Source organism: Oryzias melastigma, linkage group LG20 (assembly GCF_002922805.2).
Source record: "Oryzias melastigma strain HK-1 linkage group LG20, ASM292280v2, whole genome shotgun sequence".
Taxonomy (NCBI): Eukaryota; Metazoa; Chordata; class Actinopteri; order Beloniformes; family Adrianichthyidae; genus Oryzias; species Oryzias melastigma.
In genome coordinates this window covers 5013318-5032796 of record NC_050531.1, presented here as the reverse complement: position 1 = coordinate 5032796, position 19479 = coordinate 5013318, and the positions used below count along the sequence as shown (strand labels likewise).

The following is a 19479-nucleotide window of genomic DNA, read 5'->3' as shown; positions in this document are numbered from 1 at the left end:
CTATCTATCTATCTATCTATCTATCTAAAACCAGGTGATAAAACAGAACAACTGTTTCTAAGACATAAAAAGGTCATTTAAAAAAAAAAATAAACATTGATGAGAATAAATCAATTTCTTTCACATCATTCCAATGTACCAAGAATTTGTCACCGCCGCAGCGTATTTTTGATACAGTCTTTTTCAAACAATATTTTATCATCTGCTCCGGATTCACAGCGAATAAAGAAATACTCAGAAATGCAATTTTAAGCTTAAATTTATGTATATATGTCCTCCATTTTTAGACAAGAACATGTTAAAAACAATTTTATTTGGATGTAATTCAAGAGGAAAGTGATTGTATTTGATCTATTTGATCCCACAAGAGGGCGCCATACTACCAGACCATAAAAACCTCGTGACCAGCTGAACTTATTGCATCATTTTCAAAGTGTTTCAGGAGATTACAGTCGAATTTGTGTGTTAAATTATTTAAAAGATTAGCTTTTTGATGATGTTAGAGGATAAAGCCAATCAGAATTTGCCTAATATTTACTACAAATCATAAATGTTCACAGACTTAAGCTGTAAAGCTGCAGGCAATTGATCATTTTCAGAGAAAATATGACCCTTAACCTGTTTATTTAACAGTGATTTAAGCATATTTTAAACAATAAAATATTTATTTTAAGCTTTTTTTAAGAAAATTGATAAAAAGTTATTTTTTTTAACCGAAAGCTTGTTTGTGCCTCAAATTGAGTGTACACCCTTTGATTTTGTTTCATACCGAAAGGAACGGCGGTGGCTAAGTTTAACACATGGTGGTCTATTGTTTTTAGTGAAACTTGTGAAGCCACAACGTTCTGATTTACACGTTCTCTGTTTTGCATATTGTGGAGGAGTTGCACACATGATTTACTGTCATCTCAATTGTTTCCTACAGTTAGTTGAACCCTTTTACTGCCACCTCAAGCAAACAATAGAGCACATTTAGAAGACAATTATAGCAACAGAAATATGAATTCTGTTAGGGAGTTAAATGGTTAAAAGTGGTTTTCTATACCTGCAGCTTTAAGGTGTAAAAATCTCAGGTGTGCAGATCAGAGACTCACACCTCTTCTGATTAGATGCAAGGTGTGAGTCTCAATGCAAATAAATCACAGCGAGGAACAGGAAGTGGTGACTACCGGCTCGGTGTGCCAGGCTCCATCTGTGACGCTGCTGAGAGCTGCAGCAGTACTTTCCCACAAACTCGGGACAGCAGTTAATACAAGCCAGCAGAACCGGCAGCGCTCAGCTCACCGAGGAGGCATCAAAGGGGTTTTCTTGGTTTCACTTGCAAGACAAAAGCTCTCGGTGTAGTTGCACATGCACGTGTTTGCTTGTGAGAATTTTATGGGTTTCAGAAATGATGTGATATCCTGGGGGATTTTTCTGAAAACACAATAGAAAGAAAGGGGTACTGCTTGATGCTTTTCTGATTAAAAGCCACATTTTTTTTCTATATTGCAACAATTTACATCCTCTAAAACTCCTTACAGATCATTTTTCTATCTCAATGACGTCCCTGACATCAATCAACTCTTTCAATTCCAGAAAGATGATTGCTCAAGAGTCATTTTTAGGAAATCCCTTTGGCTCTTTCTTAGCATTATTGCTGAGTTCATGTTTATCTTTTCTGCATCTTTATTTTTTTATTCTAAGAAATAACAAAAACCTAAAAATGACTCAAAACTCAATTCAGTTTTTAGTCGTCAGTTTCTGCAGCTGCACATATCTGTTTCTCTTTTTGTTGCTACATGACACAAAGAAGAGTTGGGTTATTTAGGTTATCTCCTCAAATGTCATTAGTGAGTACGAAAGTTTTTAGAATTCTCACAAATCCAACAGAGGTTTTGGCTTATTAACAGTCCTAAAAAGTAGCTATGGGGTTCCTGGTGACTGAAACATCCTCACAGATAAATGAGAAAAACGTACTAAATGTGATCTAAATCATTCTTTACGAACTCAAAACCATGTTTTCACCTCTAATATGTCAGCATGGATGTGGAACTGAGGCAAATGTGACAAAATCAGAACAAAATGTGGGTTTTAACATATATTTATTTATGTTAAAATGGTTTAAGAGCTCCAATCTGATCACAAAACCAATGTTTTTTTTAAGCAAGTTTCATAGTTTCATTTAAAAAAAAACAAAAAAAAAAAAATTAAAGCCGCGAGTGGCGTTGGATGGCCTGCAGTTGCTACCCACCCCTGCTGCCAACCCCATATGCACCATTGCCGCCCTCGCTGCCCTCCCCTCCACGCCCTCGCCGGCCTCGAGGTCCACCTTTGACAAAAGCTCACTTTCTAAGCAGCCATTATGCCCCCCCAAATCCCCCCATTCTCTTTCTGTACAGCTGGTCTGAGATGTATGTGAGAAAATTATTAAATATATATTTTTTTCCAAAATGGCGTCTTTTCTGTTAGTGTTATCTCCATAGCAACCATTTTATGTTTGGTTCGCCCGCGGTCACCGAACAGATTGGTGTTAATTTCACAAGAATCGACAAAAGTCCATTTCTGGATTTCCTTAGCAACGGAGGTTATTCGTAACCATGCCCACATCCCTTATATGTTCATATTCTATGTTATAATACTTTTTACACCTTCAGTCTAGGATCAACATATTACATTTTCATAGCAATACATTGAAATATGTGCGTGTATTAAGACTACGCTACTTTGGAAGCTCGCCACGTGCACGCCGTTCAAAATCTATATCTTGTAATACCATATGATAAAAAGTACCAATGTACATTTTACAGTAAAATTCTGATAATGTCAGCTTCCGTAAAAATTAATGTTTGTCGTTGCTAATTGTACACTGTTGCGCTGTATTTTTTTTAAGGGCAATACATTGCTAATTACTGTAAAAATTTGGAATATTACCTAAAAACAACAAAAAAAAAACAATTTTTTACCGTTATACTGTTTGAAGTAGGAGTCCCCAAACTACGGCCCGCGGGCCGGATCCGGACCACCTCCACATTTGGCTCGGCCCCAGAACAATGTCAGAGAAAGAAATTTTTTTCTCCCCCAATCTGGCTTTGAGATTGTTTGCTAACATTGCTAGCAAAATAGTGTTTTACTAACAGTGTTTTCTGTTAGCAACAATTGCAGACAGAAGTGCTAACAGAGAACACAGTTAGCAACAATTGCAAGCAGAACTGCTAACAGAAAACACTGTTAGCATTAATCGCAGACCGGACTGCTAACAGAAAACACCATTAGCATCAATCGCAGACAGAACGGCTAACAGAAAACACAGTTAGCAACAATTCCAAGCAGAACTGCTAACAGAAAACACCGTTAGCATCGATCGCAGACAGAACTGCTAACAGAAAACACCGTTAGCATCGATCGCAGACAGAACGGCTGACAGAGAACACTGTTAGCATCGATCGCAGACAGAACTGCTAACAGAAAACACTGTTAGCATCGATTGCAGACACAACTGCTAACAGAAAACACTGTTAGCAACAATCGCAGACAGAACGGCTAACTGAAAACAGTGTTAGCAACAATCGTAGACAGAACGGCTAACTAAAAAACACCGTTAGCATGACATGCAGACACAACTGCTAACAGAAAACATTTTTTCTGTTAGCCCACAAACTGACTCCGGCCCCACATCAGTGAAGAAAAAAAGTTACCCTCACAAGAAAAAGAAAAAGAGGGACCCCTGGTTTAAAGTAACACCTTATTTTTTACGGTAAAATTCTGGCAACCTCAGCTGTAAAAATTAATGCATCTCTGCTAACTTCACAGTGTATTTTTTTAAGGATAAATACATTGCTATTTACAGTATAAAAATTGGAATATAACCAAAAAAGCAACATTTTTATAGCTTAATATTGTCTTAAGTAACATATTATTTTTCACAGTAAAATTTACAATGTGGTAACAGTTAGAAACCTCATCATCCTCTTGCAAAAGGTCATTTTGAGGTCAAAGAGTTGAACACTCTTAAGTAGTGAGAGCACGTCGGAGGATGTCCGCTCCACAGGTTTCTTCGTTATGTTATCCAGCCAAAGTGGTTGATGAGGTTTGACCCACATCTGCGGGTTTTTTAACAAATATCCCACGTTGACTCGGATTGTTGACACAGACTGAGACAGCCAAAGCTGCTGCTGCCGCTTCTTTTTCCTCTGGTCATTCCTGACCGTCACCACACCTGCTGTAACATATGTCAGCGCCAAATGTGGCCCGTAAAACACATACCACAGCCTAAGTTTGTCCGGGGTCTCGACCCTGAGGTCACTTCTGATCGTTTGGAACACTTGACAAGATGTTTACAAAACCAAACGTGACAAAATATCTTATGTTCTCAAAAACCTTTTTTGAAACATTTTAAACCAAAGTTAAAATTTTGTTTCAGTCTTTACCTTTTATAATACACTGTAGGTTTAACAGATGCAACAGAAATGTTCCTTCAAAAAAGCATCTGGTAACACGTACACCTGAAGTTTGACTACTTTCACACTGAATTGGTAAATTGGAATTTGTTTATTTCAAGAAAATGAAAAAAACTGAAGAAGGCAAACAACATGAATATAAAACTTATTCAAGATGATTAGTTATGAGTTGATTGGAAAATTAAAGAAAATAATAGAAGACAAAGACACATATACTCAAAATCTTTGCTAAAATTTTAAGTTAATAAATGTTAAATTAGCTTAAAAGGTTGGAGCAAAAATTAAGTAAGTTATTATAAAAACCCGATGGAAACATAATCAGCAACAAAAAACTTGATCATGACAGAAAATGTTCTGAATGATCTGATTTTCTCAGGTTTGCCAACAAGGAAAGCCGATAGGTCATAGGTCATAGGTCATGGTGATAGGTTGTCCCATGATAGACATCTTATGGCCGTTTGTCATGTGTCAGGCTCTTGGCTCTGTGGCCTTGTGGTGAAGCGTCCACCCTGAAACTGGAAGGTTGTGAGGTCAAATCCACTGCAGAGTCATGCTAAATACTAAAAATGGACCAATGCCTTCCTCCTTCACACCTAGCATTGAGGGGGTTGGAGGGTGGAACCACCTAATGGTTTCTAAACGTTGATGTGTCTAGATGTCAACACTTCAGAGAACACGTTTCATACCCTTAGGTCCATGATTACTAATGGGACTTGAACTTTAATAGTGGTTTCTGGACTCCACTTCTACAGGTAGGCCCAGTAACTGAAACTGACCACAGAAGTCAAGATTTTTTAAAACAAGATTTTGATTTAATCTTTCTCTAATGGAATGAGAGGACACATTAAGGAGATTTTAGATGAACACACCTGGTTATTCTTGTTCAGAGGTGTCCAGAAACCAAATGGTCTTAAGTCCAAAGATGTCTACCCAAATGGAGATAGAGTCTGAGAAGCTGGAACTATGACTGCCATCATCTCAAAGTGTGGTGGTATTTTTGTCTAAGGATGGCAGTGTCATGTCTGTGCATCCATCCCTACTGTTTTCTCAACCCACTATATCCCTTCCGGGGTTCAAAATATTCTAGTATACATGAAAACATCAAACAAACAAACATCAATTGTCTATTTCATCTGAAGTTGACAGAGGAGGAACATTTATCCTAGAGTTGTCTGAGATGTCCTGTAGACATCTACTATACATGTCTATTCATCTAATAGTTATCTAAAAATCTTCCAAGATTAGACGTCTACAAGTAGATGTTTAAGACACCTATATATGCGGATATCTTTCAAAACACTTTGTAGACATCTAATAGAGAAAACAAAGTGAGTTGTCTGAGATCTCCAGTCGACATGTTCAATACATGTGTATTTGTTATCCGATAGACATCTTGATATCTATACACGTCATTGGAAAAAGCCTGTAGATGTTCTGATTCTGGTCTGATAGACATATCAATAAATAAATAATCTATTAGACATGGACATATAGACAATAGAATAGAATATCTTTATTTCTAGAGCACTTTTCGCAGAAAGAATCACAAAGATCAAACAATTCAACAGGTTTTACAGTTTATAATAATCATTTTCCGGGACAGAGCAGTAAATCTGAATATCATCTGCAAACAAATGATAAGAAATGTGGCTGAATTGATTAAGAAGTTTCCCAAGAGGAAGCAAATATAAAATGAATAAAATAGGGCCAAGTATAGAACCCTGCGGAACGCCACAAGTTATTTTTTTCTACTGCAGAGCCTAGGGAACATTGAAAGTTCTTCCGCTAAGGTATGAAATGAACTAATTTAAAACTTACCCAGAGAGTCCGTGGTCATTGTGAAGACGTTCAATAAAAATGTTATCAACGGTGTCAAAAGTTTTTAGATGACTAAAAGACATCTATCATCAGATAACTACCCAAGTGGCTTGTTTACAACCAGCAAGGCATGATGGGAGCGTGACGCAATTAGCTGTGCATAAGTCATCTGATAGAGATCTAGACCATGATATGCAGTAGACTCTATGAACTGACATCAATCAGATACCTATTGCATATCTACAGCTGTGAGGTTTGACCTAGCCATGATTTAGAAATCTAGTAGATGCATCTGAACAAAACACTCTCTATTTTTTACTTTTCTCATCACTCTCGGTTGTTCTTGTTGCTTTACTTTCTCACAGGCTCGAACAGCACCATCCAACAGTTTGTCAACAGCCAGTAAAAACTCTCGTTTGTTCCCATAATGAAGGTAATCAGGTGGTTTTTCTCAAACCCCAGTCTGATCAAAACCGAAAAGAAAAAAAAACGCTCTCAGTGATTCGATTTTCAGAAGGTGATGATTCGCCTCTCGAACCAAAAGATCGAGAAAGTGAGATGGAGGGGGGCGGCGGGAAACGAAACTGTGAGAAAACAAACCCACTCAACTTCGGAGAGGTCCTCAAGAGGGGCCAAAACCGCCAGGCGGGAGCATCTGCTCATGCGGAGACGAGGCCAGAACACTCAGATCAATACTTTAGAGGTTATTCGTTGAAAACATTCATCACAAGATGAGCTTGCATGTTTTCAATGCGTCTCGGTTGGCATGACTTTCTTTGAGTGTGGTCAATAACATGACTTTTTCTTCCTGTGAATTTCCCTTTTTTCCTAAAATTTACAAAATACTGCCTCTACTTCCTGTTTTTTATTTTTACTTTTTTTGCAATTTTACCCTCAAGATCTGCCTCATGACCACCTGTTTACTTCAGCAGCATCACGCAAAAACAATATAACATTTTTCTCACAAAGACTCAGGAAACATCTGTTGAATAACTTTATTGTTCTGCTATAAAAAAAGACCTCACAACTTCTGTTTTCTGGCTCTATTTTAGGCTTTAATCACAGCTATGGTTTTCAGCTTCATTTGTCAATCATCTGGGGCTTTCAGCTCGTTGGAGCCGGTAAAATACTCATTGAAAGTCCCTTCAGTTCCATGCAGATGGTTGTGGTTTGGTAGCTAATCAGTACTTTGAAACAATCAAAAAGGTTTGGTTCCAGTTTAGAGCTCAATACTAACTGTTCAGATACAAAAAAAAACTTTGTTGGAGACTATTTTGCCTCTGACACACAGAAGACGTGCTTGATGGCCACACGTGACTTTGTGGTTGAAGGGGAACTGTATAAGTTGGTGAAGGTGCTCCGAATGAGACAAAGGAAACCGCTTCATGACTGCAAGGTCGCTCCTCAGAAAAAGCTCATTCACAGGTGAATATTTTGCATATTTTGTATTTCTACTTGATTTTAACGGAGTTTTCATATTGTTTGGAAGGGGTCATTCTTATGAATCAAACCTTTAATCATTTTGGATTATCAATGATTGTACAGATGTGCATACAAAATCTTTTTGTTGTAAATGAAAGAAATAGATGAAGAAATTATGACTTTAAAGTATCTAAAGTAAAAAATACACTATGACTATTTCCTTTGGGGTTAAAAAGTGGAATTCCTTGGATAATTACCTGAAAAAAGTGTTTAAATATTGTTTCTTTTTGACAAAAGTATGCAGTATGATGTGAATATAGTTCATGATTGTATTATTGTTATTGTTAAGGATTTTCATTTTGTGTTTTTTTTTTTTTATTATACCCACTTATTTAGTCATCTATGAAATAATAATAATTGCGTAGGGATTTATTAGGCTTCATCCTACTACTGATCTGCTTAAGTAGATTGTAGTTATTTTAGATTCTAACCAAAAAAGAACAAATACAAATTAATAAATAGTTTTTATTTTCTCCTGTATTTGCTTTTTACTTTACTCATATTTTATCATTATTTTTAGACAAAGATGGATACGTCAACAACCATGATGTCAACACTGGAATCTTTATTTGAAAGTGTAAGTATTGGTTTTAATACGTTTTTTTCTGTATTTTTGTGGCACTTTAAACTTTAAAATCACCTTTTTTTTTGTCTGACACTTCAAAGTGTAAGCAAATATATCTGCAGCAGACATCACTCGGGTTTTAAATCGCCACAGTTAGCGTAAACCTTTCCATTGTTTTGTTGAGCACTATAGCGACTTTATCTCTGCCCTACATCTAAACCTCATGTTTCTGGGGGTGCAGAGTTGCCCCCCGCCCTCCAAGAGCCCCTCAGGATTGGATTGTTTGCCCCCCCACACACACCACCACCACCTCCCAGGCTTGGAAAGCTGCAGGAAACAGTGCAGCAGCTCTGTGGTCTCTCCTGCACACAGATAACACCTGCACCTGGCTGCTCGTTCTGGTTAGCTCGCGCGTCACAGACAGCGTTTGATGTAAATTCACTGTATTCCCACAAGAAGAGAGTCACCCCCCCCCCCCCCTTAATCGTTTGATGTCTTGCAGCAAAATCAGGGGTTAAAAACAACAACGTGTGACAGGAAATGAGAACTGCGTGAAACAAACGATTGCACATAATACAGTTTACTAATAGTTAGGCCTCCCATGATAAGATGACTAATCGATGACTCATCGACTTTTAAAATAGTCGACAACTAGTTTAATAGTCAACTAGTTGTTGCTTTATATTATATGGAGTCAGAGTGTAGTAAAGTTGATTATTAAGTCATTATTTGAGTCAGACAAAAACTTAATCTTTAGGGAAAAATAGTTCCTTGTTTCAGATGCCGAACTAATTAGAGAGAGATCAGGAATATACTTTCCATCAAACTCATTTTGACAGGTGACCTTTGACCCTACATACTCTTTATAGTTAAAATTTATATGAAATTATGACGTCATTTTGAGGGGCGGGGCATCTGTCAAAATTTGTTTGATGGATGGTGTAGAGTCAAAGGTCACCTTTTAAAATGAGTTTGATGGATGGTGCAGGGTCAAAGGTCACCTGTCAAAACGCGTTTGATGGATGGTGTAGGGTCAAAGGTCACCTGTCAAAACGAGTTTGATGGATGGTGTAGGGTCAAAGGTCACCTGTCAAAATGAGTTTGATGGATTTTGTAGGGTCAAAGGTCACCTGTCAAAACGAGTTTGATGGATGGTGTAGGGTCAAAGGACACCTGTCAAAACGAGTTTGATGGATGGTGTAGGGTCAAAGGTCACCTGTCAAAACGAGTTTGATGGATGGTGCAGGGTCAAAGGTCACCTGTCAAAACGAGTTTGATGGAAAGTATATTCCTTTCTCTGTCATTTGATTTAATCTTCTTTTAATCCCAGAAACTAATGACAGACAGAGACTGCATGATTCAATAAAAGTTTAATAACTACTATCTTAATTGTCTTTAATTTTAGTAAGTTTAAAGCTAATGACGGCTAAGATGTGTGCTTTACATCCACTTTCCGCATGACCCGATTAGTCGACTTTTCGGAAAGAATAACCAGTGATTAGTCGACTAATAAAACAATTCTTTGTGGCAGCACTGCTAATAATCACTGTGTTCATTGGTTGCAGGAAACCACCATTGGTGACTACGATTACAGCGAAGAAACGGGCATGTGCCGGAAGAGCTGGGTCAGGGAGTTTCGGGGCCACTACGAGCCCCCTTTGTTCTGGATCATCTTCATCCTGGGTGCAGTGGGTAACATGATGGTGGTCTGGATTTACAAAACCGTGCGCAATCGCCTGAAGACGATGACCGACGTGTACCTGCTGAACCTGGCCGTGGCCGACCTCCTCTTCCTCTGCACGCTGCCGTTTTGGGCGGTCGATGCCACAAAGGGCTGGCACTTCGGCCTCCCTCTGTGTAAAATAGTATCTGCTGTCTATAAGATCAACTTCTTCAGCAGCATGCTCCTCCTCACCTGCATTAGCATAGACCGATACATCGCCATCGTACAGGTCACCAAAGCTCAGAACCTGAAGAAGAAGAGGCTGTTTTATAGCAAGCTGGCATGCCTCGGCGTCTGGCTGTTCTCCACTCTGATGGCCCTCCCCGAGTTCATCTTTGCTCAGGTGAAGACGGATGGAAACCTGTCCAATTGTGTGCTGGTCTATTGGGAGGACACCTTCAACCGCACCAAGATCCTGGTGCTGTCCCTGCAGATCTGCATGGGTTTCTGCTTCCCCCTTCTGATCATGTTCTCCTGCTACTCCGTCATCATCCGCAACCTCCTGCAGGCCAAGAACTTTGAAAAACACAAGGCCCTGCGCGTCATCTTCGCCGTGGTGTTTGTGTTCATCCTCTCCCAGCTGCCCCACAACGCCCTGCTGATCATGGAGGCCGTGCAGGCCGCCAACACCACCATCACGGACTGCGACACCGTCACCCGTTTCGACATTGCCGGGCAGGTGGCGAAGAGCCTGGCGTTCACCCACGCCTGCCTCAACCCGTTTCTCTACGTCTTCATCGGAGTTCGGTTCCGGCAAGACCTGTTCAAGATCATTAAAGGGTGTGCCGGCGGTTTGGGCAAAAGTGGGATCAGTAAGCCGCCGGTTCAGTCACGGCCGTCTGCCATGTCAGACACGGATACCACTCCGGCTCTTTCCATTTAGAGCAGGGGTCTCGAACTCAATTTACCTTGGGGCCACTGAAGGCGGAGTCTACAGGGTTCCATTTGTGCCAAAAATCTGTCTATATCTTTGGTCCATTGTCTATGTCGGGTCGGCAACCTTTAACAGTAAAAGACCCGTTTCAGCTTGTTTTCTACTGGTCAAAACCTAGAAAAATTTTTTTTTTTTGCATTCTTGTTTTTCTAATAATATGAATTAAATCTATTTTTTGGCACAAACAAAAGCAAAAAGAAACTGACATTCCTCTTTTTTTAAGTTTAATAGAAGATCAGCTGACTTATTTTCAAAATAAAAGATGCTCTGTGCCAAACAGGATCATCTCAGTGCACCAATGTTGTGCAGCACAAGATAATATGTGCTTTTAACTCATAAAAGATCAAACTTTTTACCAAAGTTTTGCTTTGCATATAAAATCTGTGTATTCTGGTGGTAGAGTTGAGCAAACAGGGATGTAAAAACCTACATAGTTTATCATCTATGTGGATCTCAGCCATCAATTTATACATTTACCTATTCGAAATTAAATGAATGCTTATTAAGTAATCCTTACCTTTAAAAAATGCTATTTTATTTTCATTTATTTATTCATTTTTATTCTTTTCCCCCTCTTTGTACTTAGTAGTCTTACACTGCTGGGTTTTGTTATTTTAGTTTGGGGTTGGACCTTGGTAGTCTTAGTTTGCAGGCTTTGTTTATTTGTTTTCTTTTGGTAGTTTTGGTTAGAGGGAGCTGCTGACTCCGACGGTCAACATGTCTGAGTCAGCAGTCTGTCTGACTTCTTTTATGTTTGGCCAAGGAGCCACCATGGAGAGAAGAAAGAGCCACACGTGGATCTGGAGACCCCTGGTCTATGTCTACTGAACATTTGTTCATGTCTATGTACTACTAAGTAATATCTTCTGTGTGTCCTGATAAACGACAGGAGCTAATGACGCTAGCAACTGTTGCTGCGGACTTTTCTGAGATCCAACGACGATAGCAAATTCAAAGTTTTAAGCATCAGAGAAGCTTGGAGATTGCTTAGTAGACATTGAACTTCCATTCGGGGGCCGCAAAAGATCGACTTGGGGGCCGCAAATGGCCCACGGGCCGCCAGTTACAATCTCACCTTCGCAACATCCTGCATCTGAGCCCTTTTCATCATCTCTTCAAAGCAGATTATTGTCACTGCAAGGTTTTCTCACCAGTTTACATTTCACTTTTATTCTGACATTCAATTCTGTAAAAACTGTAAATTACTGTAAATTATGTTTTTTTTTTTATATTTTTCATGTTGTGTGCTGCTGTATATCAAAGTAAACATTAAACAAACTGAGAAAACACCTGCAGTCTGTGTTCTTATGTTCCCTCTGCAGCAGAAGAAACAGGAGGAAGGTGCTGCAGGCCGTGCATGCACGACTGCAGGAGGTGAAGTCAACCGTTTACATTGAGGAAACCGTCTGCTTTCACTACTTACTCGGTGTGGTGGGAAACCAGCTTGATTGTGGTCGGTTGAGTCCACAGACTTTTTTTCGGTCTGACTAGACATCCACTCTGTCACCAGCCTGTGCCACCGTTGTCGCTGACTCACTCAATTCTTAAATTTGATTTTGGAAATGACTCAAGGAGTTCAAACGATGTAGAGGATGGTTCTCGGCGCGATGACCTACAAACGTCTGCAGTTCAGAGAATTCACAGACGGTCGATTCAAAACTTCCCACGTTCTAGGGCGGTTGACTCCTGATTGGAAGATGGAGGATTCAATTCCCACCTTGCTCACCCATGTGTCGAAGTGTCCTTGGGCAAGACACGGAATCCCACACTGGTGGAAGGTTGGCGTCAGTGCAGAGCCGCCACCAGTGTATGAATGTGTGTAAATGGGTCTGTAAAGTACTTTGGGCCTTCAAGAAAGGTAGTTAAGAGCTATATAGAAGTATACGCCAAAGTCAACTGCACAAGGGCCAATATCCAAAACACACTTTAGGTAACGGGCTGAACAGGATAAACATTTATTGAACACTTTAAAACTACATTTTTAAAACTGTAACTTTTTAACATAATTATGAACTGGATATGAAGCGTTACCTGTGATAATGTGAATGCTGTAAGCTGAATATGGCTGAAGATGCTAGTGCTGATAGCTGAAGATGCTGAAATTGATAGATAAAAATACTGAAGCTGATTGCTGAAAAGGCTGAAGTTGACAGCTGAAAACACTGAAGCTAAAAGCTGAAAACACTGATAGCTGAAAATGCTTAAGTTGACAGCTGAAAACACTGAAGTTAATAGCTGAAAACATTGAAGCTGATTGCTGAAAATGCTAAAGTTGACAGCTGAAAACACTGAAGTTAATAGCTAAAAACACTGATAGCTGAAAATGCTAAAGTTGATAGCTGAAAATGCTGAAGTTTAAGCCCGAAAACACTGAAACTGATAGCTGAAAACACTGAAGTCGGTAGCTGAAAATGCTGAAGTTAATAGCTGAAAATACTGAAGCTGATAGCCAGCAAAAATAGTAGCCAAATGCTAAATTAGCATAAAAAACTTAAAAAAAAAACCCTAGGTTAGCCAAAACAGCTAACATGTAGCTGAAAAAATTAGGTAAACTTCAAAATACCATAAAAACCTGAAAAAACAAACAAAAATTAGCCAAAACAGCTAGCATGTAAATATTAGCCTAACTCCAAAACGGCCTAAAAAACTTTTTAATAAAAAGCCTAAATGAGCCAAAACAGCTAGCATGTAGCTGAAATATTATCTAAACTCCAAAATAGCCTAAAACATTTGCCAAAATAGTCAAAAAAGTTTGCATAATGCCAATTTTTTAAACTTCCAAACTATAACTTTTTAACATAATTATGAATAATAACAAAAAAGGCAGGAATATTATTCCAAAAAATAAATGAGCTTAAACCTTAAATAATTTTCAATATTTTACTCTCCATAAAAAAACATTTGGTAAAATCTCTTTGCTGGCTTCCCGTCAATATCAAAGTACAGTTTAAAACAACAAGATGTTAAAAAATAATGTATTTATTAGCAAATAATTCATATTTGTTATCTATAACATTCATTTTTATTGGAAATATTGTGTTTTATTATTAATTTTAGTTATTTTATGCCTGTGCATCATTACACAGTAAAAAGTGAAACGTTGGATCAACTAACAAAAGTTCTGTACTTTGTGACGTTTAAAAGTGTTAGTTTGCATCAAATGAAATGTTTGACTTTTTAACACAACTCAAAAATGTAGTTTGATATAAAAGAATAATTTTAAATGTGAAAAATAACTGAACTTTTGTTAATTGATCCAATGTTTAATTATTTCAGTGTAAATAAATATTCAGAAATGCAATTTTAAAATTAATTTTATTTATATATTTCCTACATGTAAATTGTTACATTTAAAATTAATAGTTTGTATCAAATAACATTTTTTAGCTTATAGTTAGCTCAACTCTAAAAATCACATTTGAAATAAACCAATTACAGAACTTTTGTTAGTTGATTCAACCTTTAACTTTTTTCAGTCTATAGGAGAACTCTCACTTTTGTTTTAATCAAGCATACAATGACAAAAGCATCAAAGTGAAGCTTGTTTAAGTTTCATTAAATCAATCAAAAGAAAATACAATCAGGAGGAAACAGGTGGGAGATAAAAAGACAGAAAAGAACATTTTATTTTCAAAAGGAAAAAAAAATTGAGGTGTTCTTGTGGCTGCTGAGGTTGGCCCCACTTAGCTGCTGCGTACATGTAGAATTTAAGTGAGACCACAGACTATTTCTCTGTTTGTCTCCTTCACACGACAGGAAGTCAGCAGACATGTCGATGACAACAGTGCCAACATGCGACCAAAAAGGATCTAAAATTATCTTCATTAAACTACAGTTTCCAGATAAATATATTTATTTCAGCTTTTAAAACTGCGTAACACCAAATAAAATAAAAACATTTTAATACGTACCTTTACCTCAACAAATGTGTGCTTTGAATCACATTTTTGCGAATGATTTCACTTTGATTTACTAAAACTTCAGCTTAACTTCAGTATGTAATGACGATAAAAACAACAAACGTGTGAATATAAAACACGATATAGACGTTACCACATGTAAGGTCTTAGTGCCGCCGTATAGTGGTTGACCCGTACAAGTGCTGCGGATTTTTGGGTTATCCGGCCCAAATATATATATATATACTTATATATATGTACTTATATATATATATATTTATAAGTATATATATATATATATATATATATATATATATATATATATATATATATATATGTATATATATATACTTATATACATATATATATACTTGCAATGAAATGCTTTTCAGTTCTTCATGCAAAAAAAGAAATATATATATATATATATATATATAAAATTATACAAGTATACGCCATAATTACAGTGAATTTCTGATTCTAAGACCAGAAATGAAATAAAGAAAAAGTCTGTCTGGAAAAAAACATGTTATTAACATTAAATCTGGGGTAATACAAAATGTTACATATTTTTGACTAATAGATTATCAAACAAACTTCCAAACATAAAATAGTTTGACTTCTCAGCTAATCTCATCAGGGGGTCACCACACAGTGGCGGTAGCAGTTTGGGGCCCCCAACCGAACAAAATATGGGGCCTTTTGCGGCTGTTGTATTAATATATATATATATATATATATATATATATATATATATATATATATATATATATATATATATATATATATATAAAAGTCTTGGGGTACAATGTTGAATAATTACCTTTCTGGTCCACTTCTAGACAGAATCAATGTAAATAATCCAAATGTTATGAAGAAATTTATTTTATATACATATCTTCTACTTGGAAAAAAAAACATTAAATGTATTGAATACACTAATTTATCAACCGTTCCTGTTAGAAAAAAATAATGCAAAGTCAGAATAAAGATTGGGCTGGAATAATAGCTTTCCATTGCTGCAGAGGGACGGGGAGACACTTTAATCATGACATTTTTTATGACAGAGTTAAAAAATAATAAATCTTAGACACTTTTACTAACTGTTTGCAGGAAGATAAAATGATGGAATCAAACTTACAATAAAAAAAATAATAATCTAGATCTTTTTATATAACATAAACAAACACAAGTAAAATAGATAAATTTAATTTTCATGCCTGTTGACATTCTGACTCTTTGTGGGTTTCCTGCCTTCTCGTACTTGATTAGATTTGATCTGATTTATTAAACAGGAAACAATTTAAAAACAATCTGGCCTGACTCAGTTTAAAAGCGGTTTTTCAGCAGGTTTCTGCTCTGCAGTACATAAAACTCCGACATAAATCAGTCATAAACTTAAAATCCCAACAGTGCAAATGAAGCAGTAGGAAGAGGATGTGAAATCTCAGTTCAGTGTAGCACCTATATTTGTTTGTTAAATGTAAAAATTTAATTTATTATATATATGTTTGTTACTTAATGTTTTAAATTGATCAATTTTCTTTGTTAATCATGTATTATCACTTTTATATTTTTTCGTTTTTAGAGTAACAATTTTATACCAATAACTGATTCGTAAATGATACCATTTTACCCCAGAAGTGATCGATACATCTATTAAGAGGGAAATAATTATTATAATCTTCAGGAAACTGTATCTAGAAATAGTTAATAAAATACTTATTCATAAACAGGCTTCCCTTATGTTAAAATGTATGTTTTCCATTGGTGCACTTCAGTGTTCTGGCATGATTTCTACCACAAGGTGGCACAGTTTGCTTATTAGAAAATCCCCTTTTTGTCGAGTTTTTCTCCTCAGATTTCCCTCTTTGTCTCAGTCAAATGAGAAATGACACTGACCCCATCTAGTGGCCTTTCAGGCTGGAGTCTGGCAGAGAACGGCTGCTTGGGAAAGTTTGTGAGTTTTGTTCCTGTAAAAATAAACCCGTGCCAAAGATTGATAGTTTTACTAATGTTCGGTGTTTCGCATTACTCCACGGTCCCGAGGTGTGGTGGTAATCACCACTGGGGAAATCAGCAAAAGTAACATAAAAAAAGAAGAAGTGAGGCTGTCTGGTTTATGTAGTGAAGAATGTAAAAGACAAGTGGAGCAGCACCTGTGGTTGGGGAACATCCCATTTATCTTTTTGCACAGGGGGAATTGTCGGTGTGTGTTTGTGTGTGTGTTCATGCAAGAGAGAAATGTGGAGGGAGGGAAACAGAGGGACGGCGCAGTCAGTGACTAATGGGAGGGATCCGGAGAGCCTGTGTGACCCGCTGACACTGAGCAGGCTGTGGTCTGGTTTGGACCGGCCCGGTTCCTTCGGACAACAAAAGGCCTCGGGGACTTTGAAAGAAAAAAACAGGAGGTCACACTGAAAGTTTGGGATGAAAAAAAAGGTAAAAGAAATTAAAAAGAGGCGGAGCTACAGGGGGTGCTTTTTGACTTAATATTAGCATAATTATTGACAAAGAATAAGAAGTAATACGAGATTCTTTAAAGCAATAGCAGGGGTGCAAACTTACTCACACCGGAAGCCAAAATTCAAAAGAGGCCAAACTGCATAAACATTTATCAAACAAAATCTTCATAACGCGACTTTATAACATTACCATGAATAAAAACAGGATATTTTGCTGTCCATAAAAAATAGTTTGTTAAATTTATATAAGTTAGGAATAAGTGAAAGATGACCTTGGGCCAATAATAACAAAAAGTAAAATGACATGAAGGCCCGCCCTGAGCATAGGTGACCTAGGCGGATGCCTAGGGCACCATCTGCTGGACGGGGCGTCAAATCACAATGATTATATAAATATATATATTTTCTTTTTCTTCTTCTTTTATTTTGGGTGGGTTGGGAATAGAAGAGGGGTGCCACTGTTTGTGCTTCTTTAAACTTAAAGGATGAAAAAAGAGGAGAAAACACGGCCTTAAAGTAGAGGTTTGTTTGTTTTCCCTTAACAAAAGTGCTTGGATATTCACTCATCCCTGCATTTTGATTGAAAAAGACAAATTTGCCTGGTGATCTAGTGTTTTTCTTGGCACCTTTACCAGCTAAAATCGAGTATAATTAACCAAAAGGCCAGATCCAGCCCCTGGGCCTTGACTTTCACACGTGTGGTACGGCCACAAATACAATTGACACTGTGGGATGGGGGGGCATAGGCAGAATCTTCAAGATTTCGTGCCGCCCCCCAATTTTTGACACTCAATGGCGTGGTCGTGAATGTAGATGGTGGCTGTCAGGCCTGGTTTTGATAAACTCCTTGGCTACCTGACGGCTGGCGGCAATTTATATCCACGTCGTCCAGTCAGAGCTGCCGCCGGATGGTGATTCCGGCTGCTACAGACCTGTGGCCACCCTGTTGTCGCCTGATTTCTACATTTCCACTGACTGACGACAACTTTTAGAGAAAAATTGTCCAGTTTCTCTTAAAAAAGAGGTCTGCAACCTGAGGCGCTGAAGCCGCCCGCATGTGGGTCTTTTATCCCTCATGTGGCTCATGCAAATAATCTGAATAAAAAATGTTTTTATTCTGGTTCGTTTGTTTTAGTGTTTATTAAGTTTAAAGATTTAAGTTTAGATATTTAAAGTCAGAGCAAAATGATGGAAAACGTTTTCATAGATAGAATAAATATTTGTATCTGCGGCTGCATAACTGTGCTTAATTGCTGTTGAGAGACAGCATTCTTCAAAGAATTTAACTGCAATTATACATATAAAAAAATTAGAATTTATATCAATGTTGTTTATGAAAACAAAAATGACCAAAGTCACAAATGATAGAAAATGTTATATTTGACTTTTTCTCATTCTTGGTTTAAATAAATCTGCTGCCCTTACCAAAAAATAAGTGTACTTCAAGTATGTTTTAAACTATACCAAGTATAGACAAGTATTTTTCCCTAAGTGTAACAAGTATACTTAAAAAGTATACCGTCAGTTTACTAAAAACTTCTTGGGACTAAATTGGCCCATTTTAATTTTTAAAAAAGTATACTTAGAAGTATACTCAAAGCGTCCTTTCTAGTATAGTATCAGTTTACTGGGAATTAACTCTAAATTTATAAAAGTACTCTTTGAAGTATATCTAATGTAGCTTTTAAGGTTTTCTTATATGTTGTAAGTGCTGATGAGTGTATCAAAATACATTTTTAATATAGTGGAAATATCCCAAGAATATATCTACTTCACTTTTAATGCTATGTACGAAAATGTTAATGGACAGTGACAAATATAGGCAAATCTATTTAGACTTGTATATATAAGACAAGTATACTTAACATAAACTTGTAAAGTTTATCTCTAATAAGTACCTAAAAAGTGATCTAAAAGTATATTATCTTACAAACTTTAGTATACTTATTTTTGGTGAGGGAGCAACAGGAGGATTTGATATACAATTGTAACAGTTTTAAACTCCATTTTAAAAATGAATGGCGTCATGGTCATAATTAATGAATAATTTTGTAAACAAATTGGCTTTCACTGGGTTTTGGTTTGTAACTTGACCAAATGGCTGTTTTAGAGTTTGAGGTTCCAGAGGTTATTTGTCAAATTTGATGAAAAACT

The 19479-nt window shown here is 37.1% G+C and overlaps 1 protein-coding gene across 2 annotated transcripts; it reads left to right on the top strand.

Annotated features, from left to right (window-relative positions):
- Nucleotides 1-6289: 6289 nt before the first annotated feature.
- Nucleotides 6290-11028, top strand: ccr9b (chemokine (C-C motif) receptor 9b). 2 transcript variants are annotated; one of them, XM_024280196.2, is made up of 3 exons: nt 6290-7682; nt 8260-8316; nt 9870-11028. In XM_024280196.2, the coding sequence occupies exons 2-3, from the start codon at nt 8266-8268 to the stop codon at nt 10908-10910; spliced, it is 1092 nt and encodes a 363-aa protein (XP_024135964.1). In that variant the 5' UTR covers nt 6290-7682; nt 8260-8265; the 3' UTR covers nt 10911-11028. The 2 variants fall into 2 exon arrangements, with proteins under 2 accessions (XP_024135964.1, XP_036073429.1); XM_036217536.1 differs by lacking the exon at nt 6290-7682 and having other exon boundaries at nt 7709-8316.
- Nucleotides 11029-19479: the final 8451 nt, after the last annotated feature.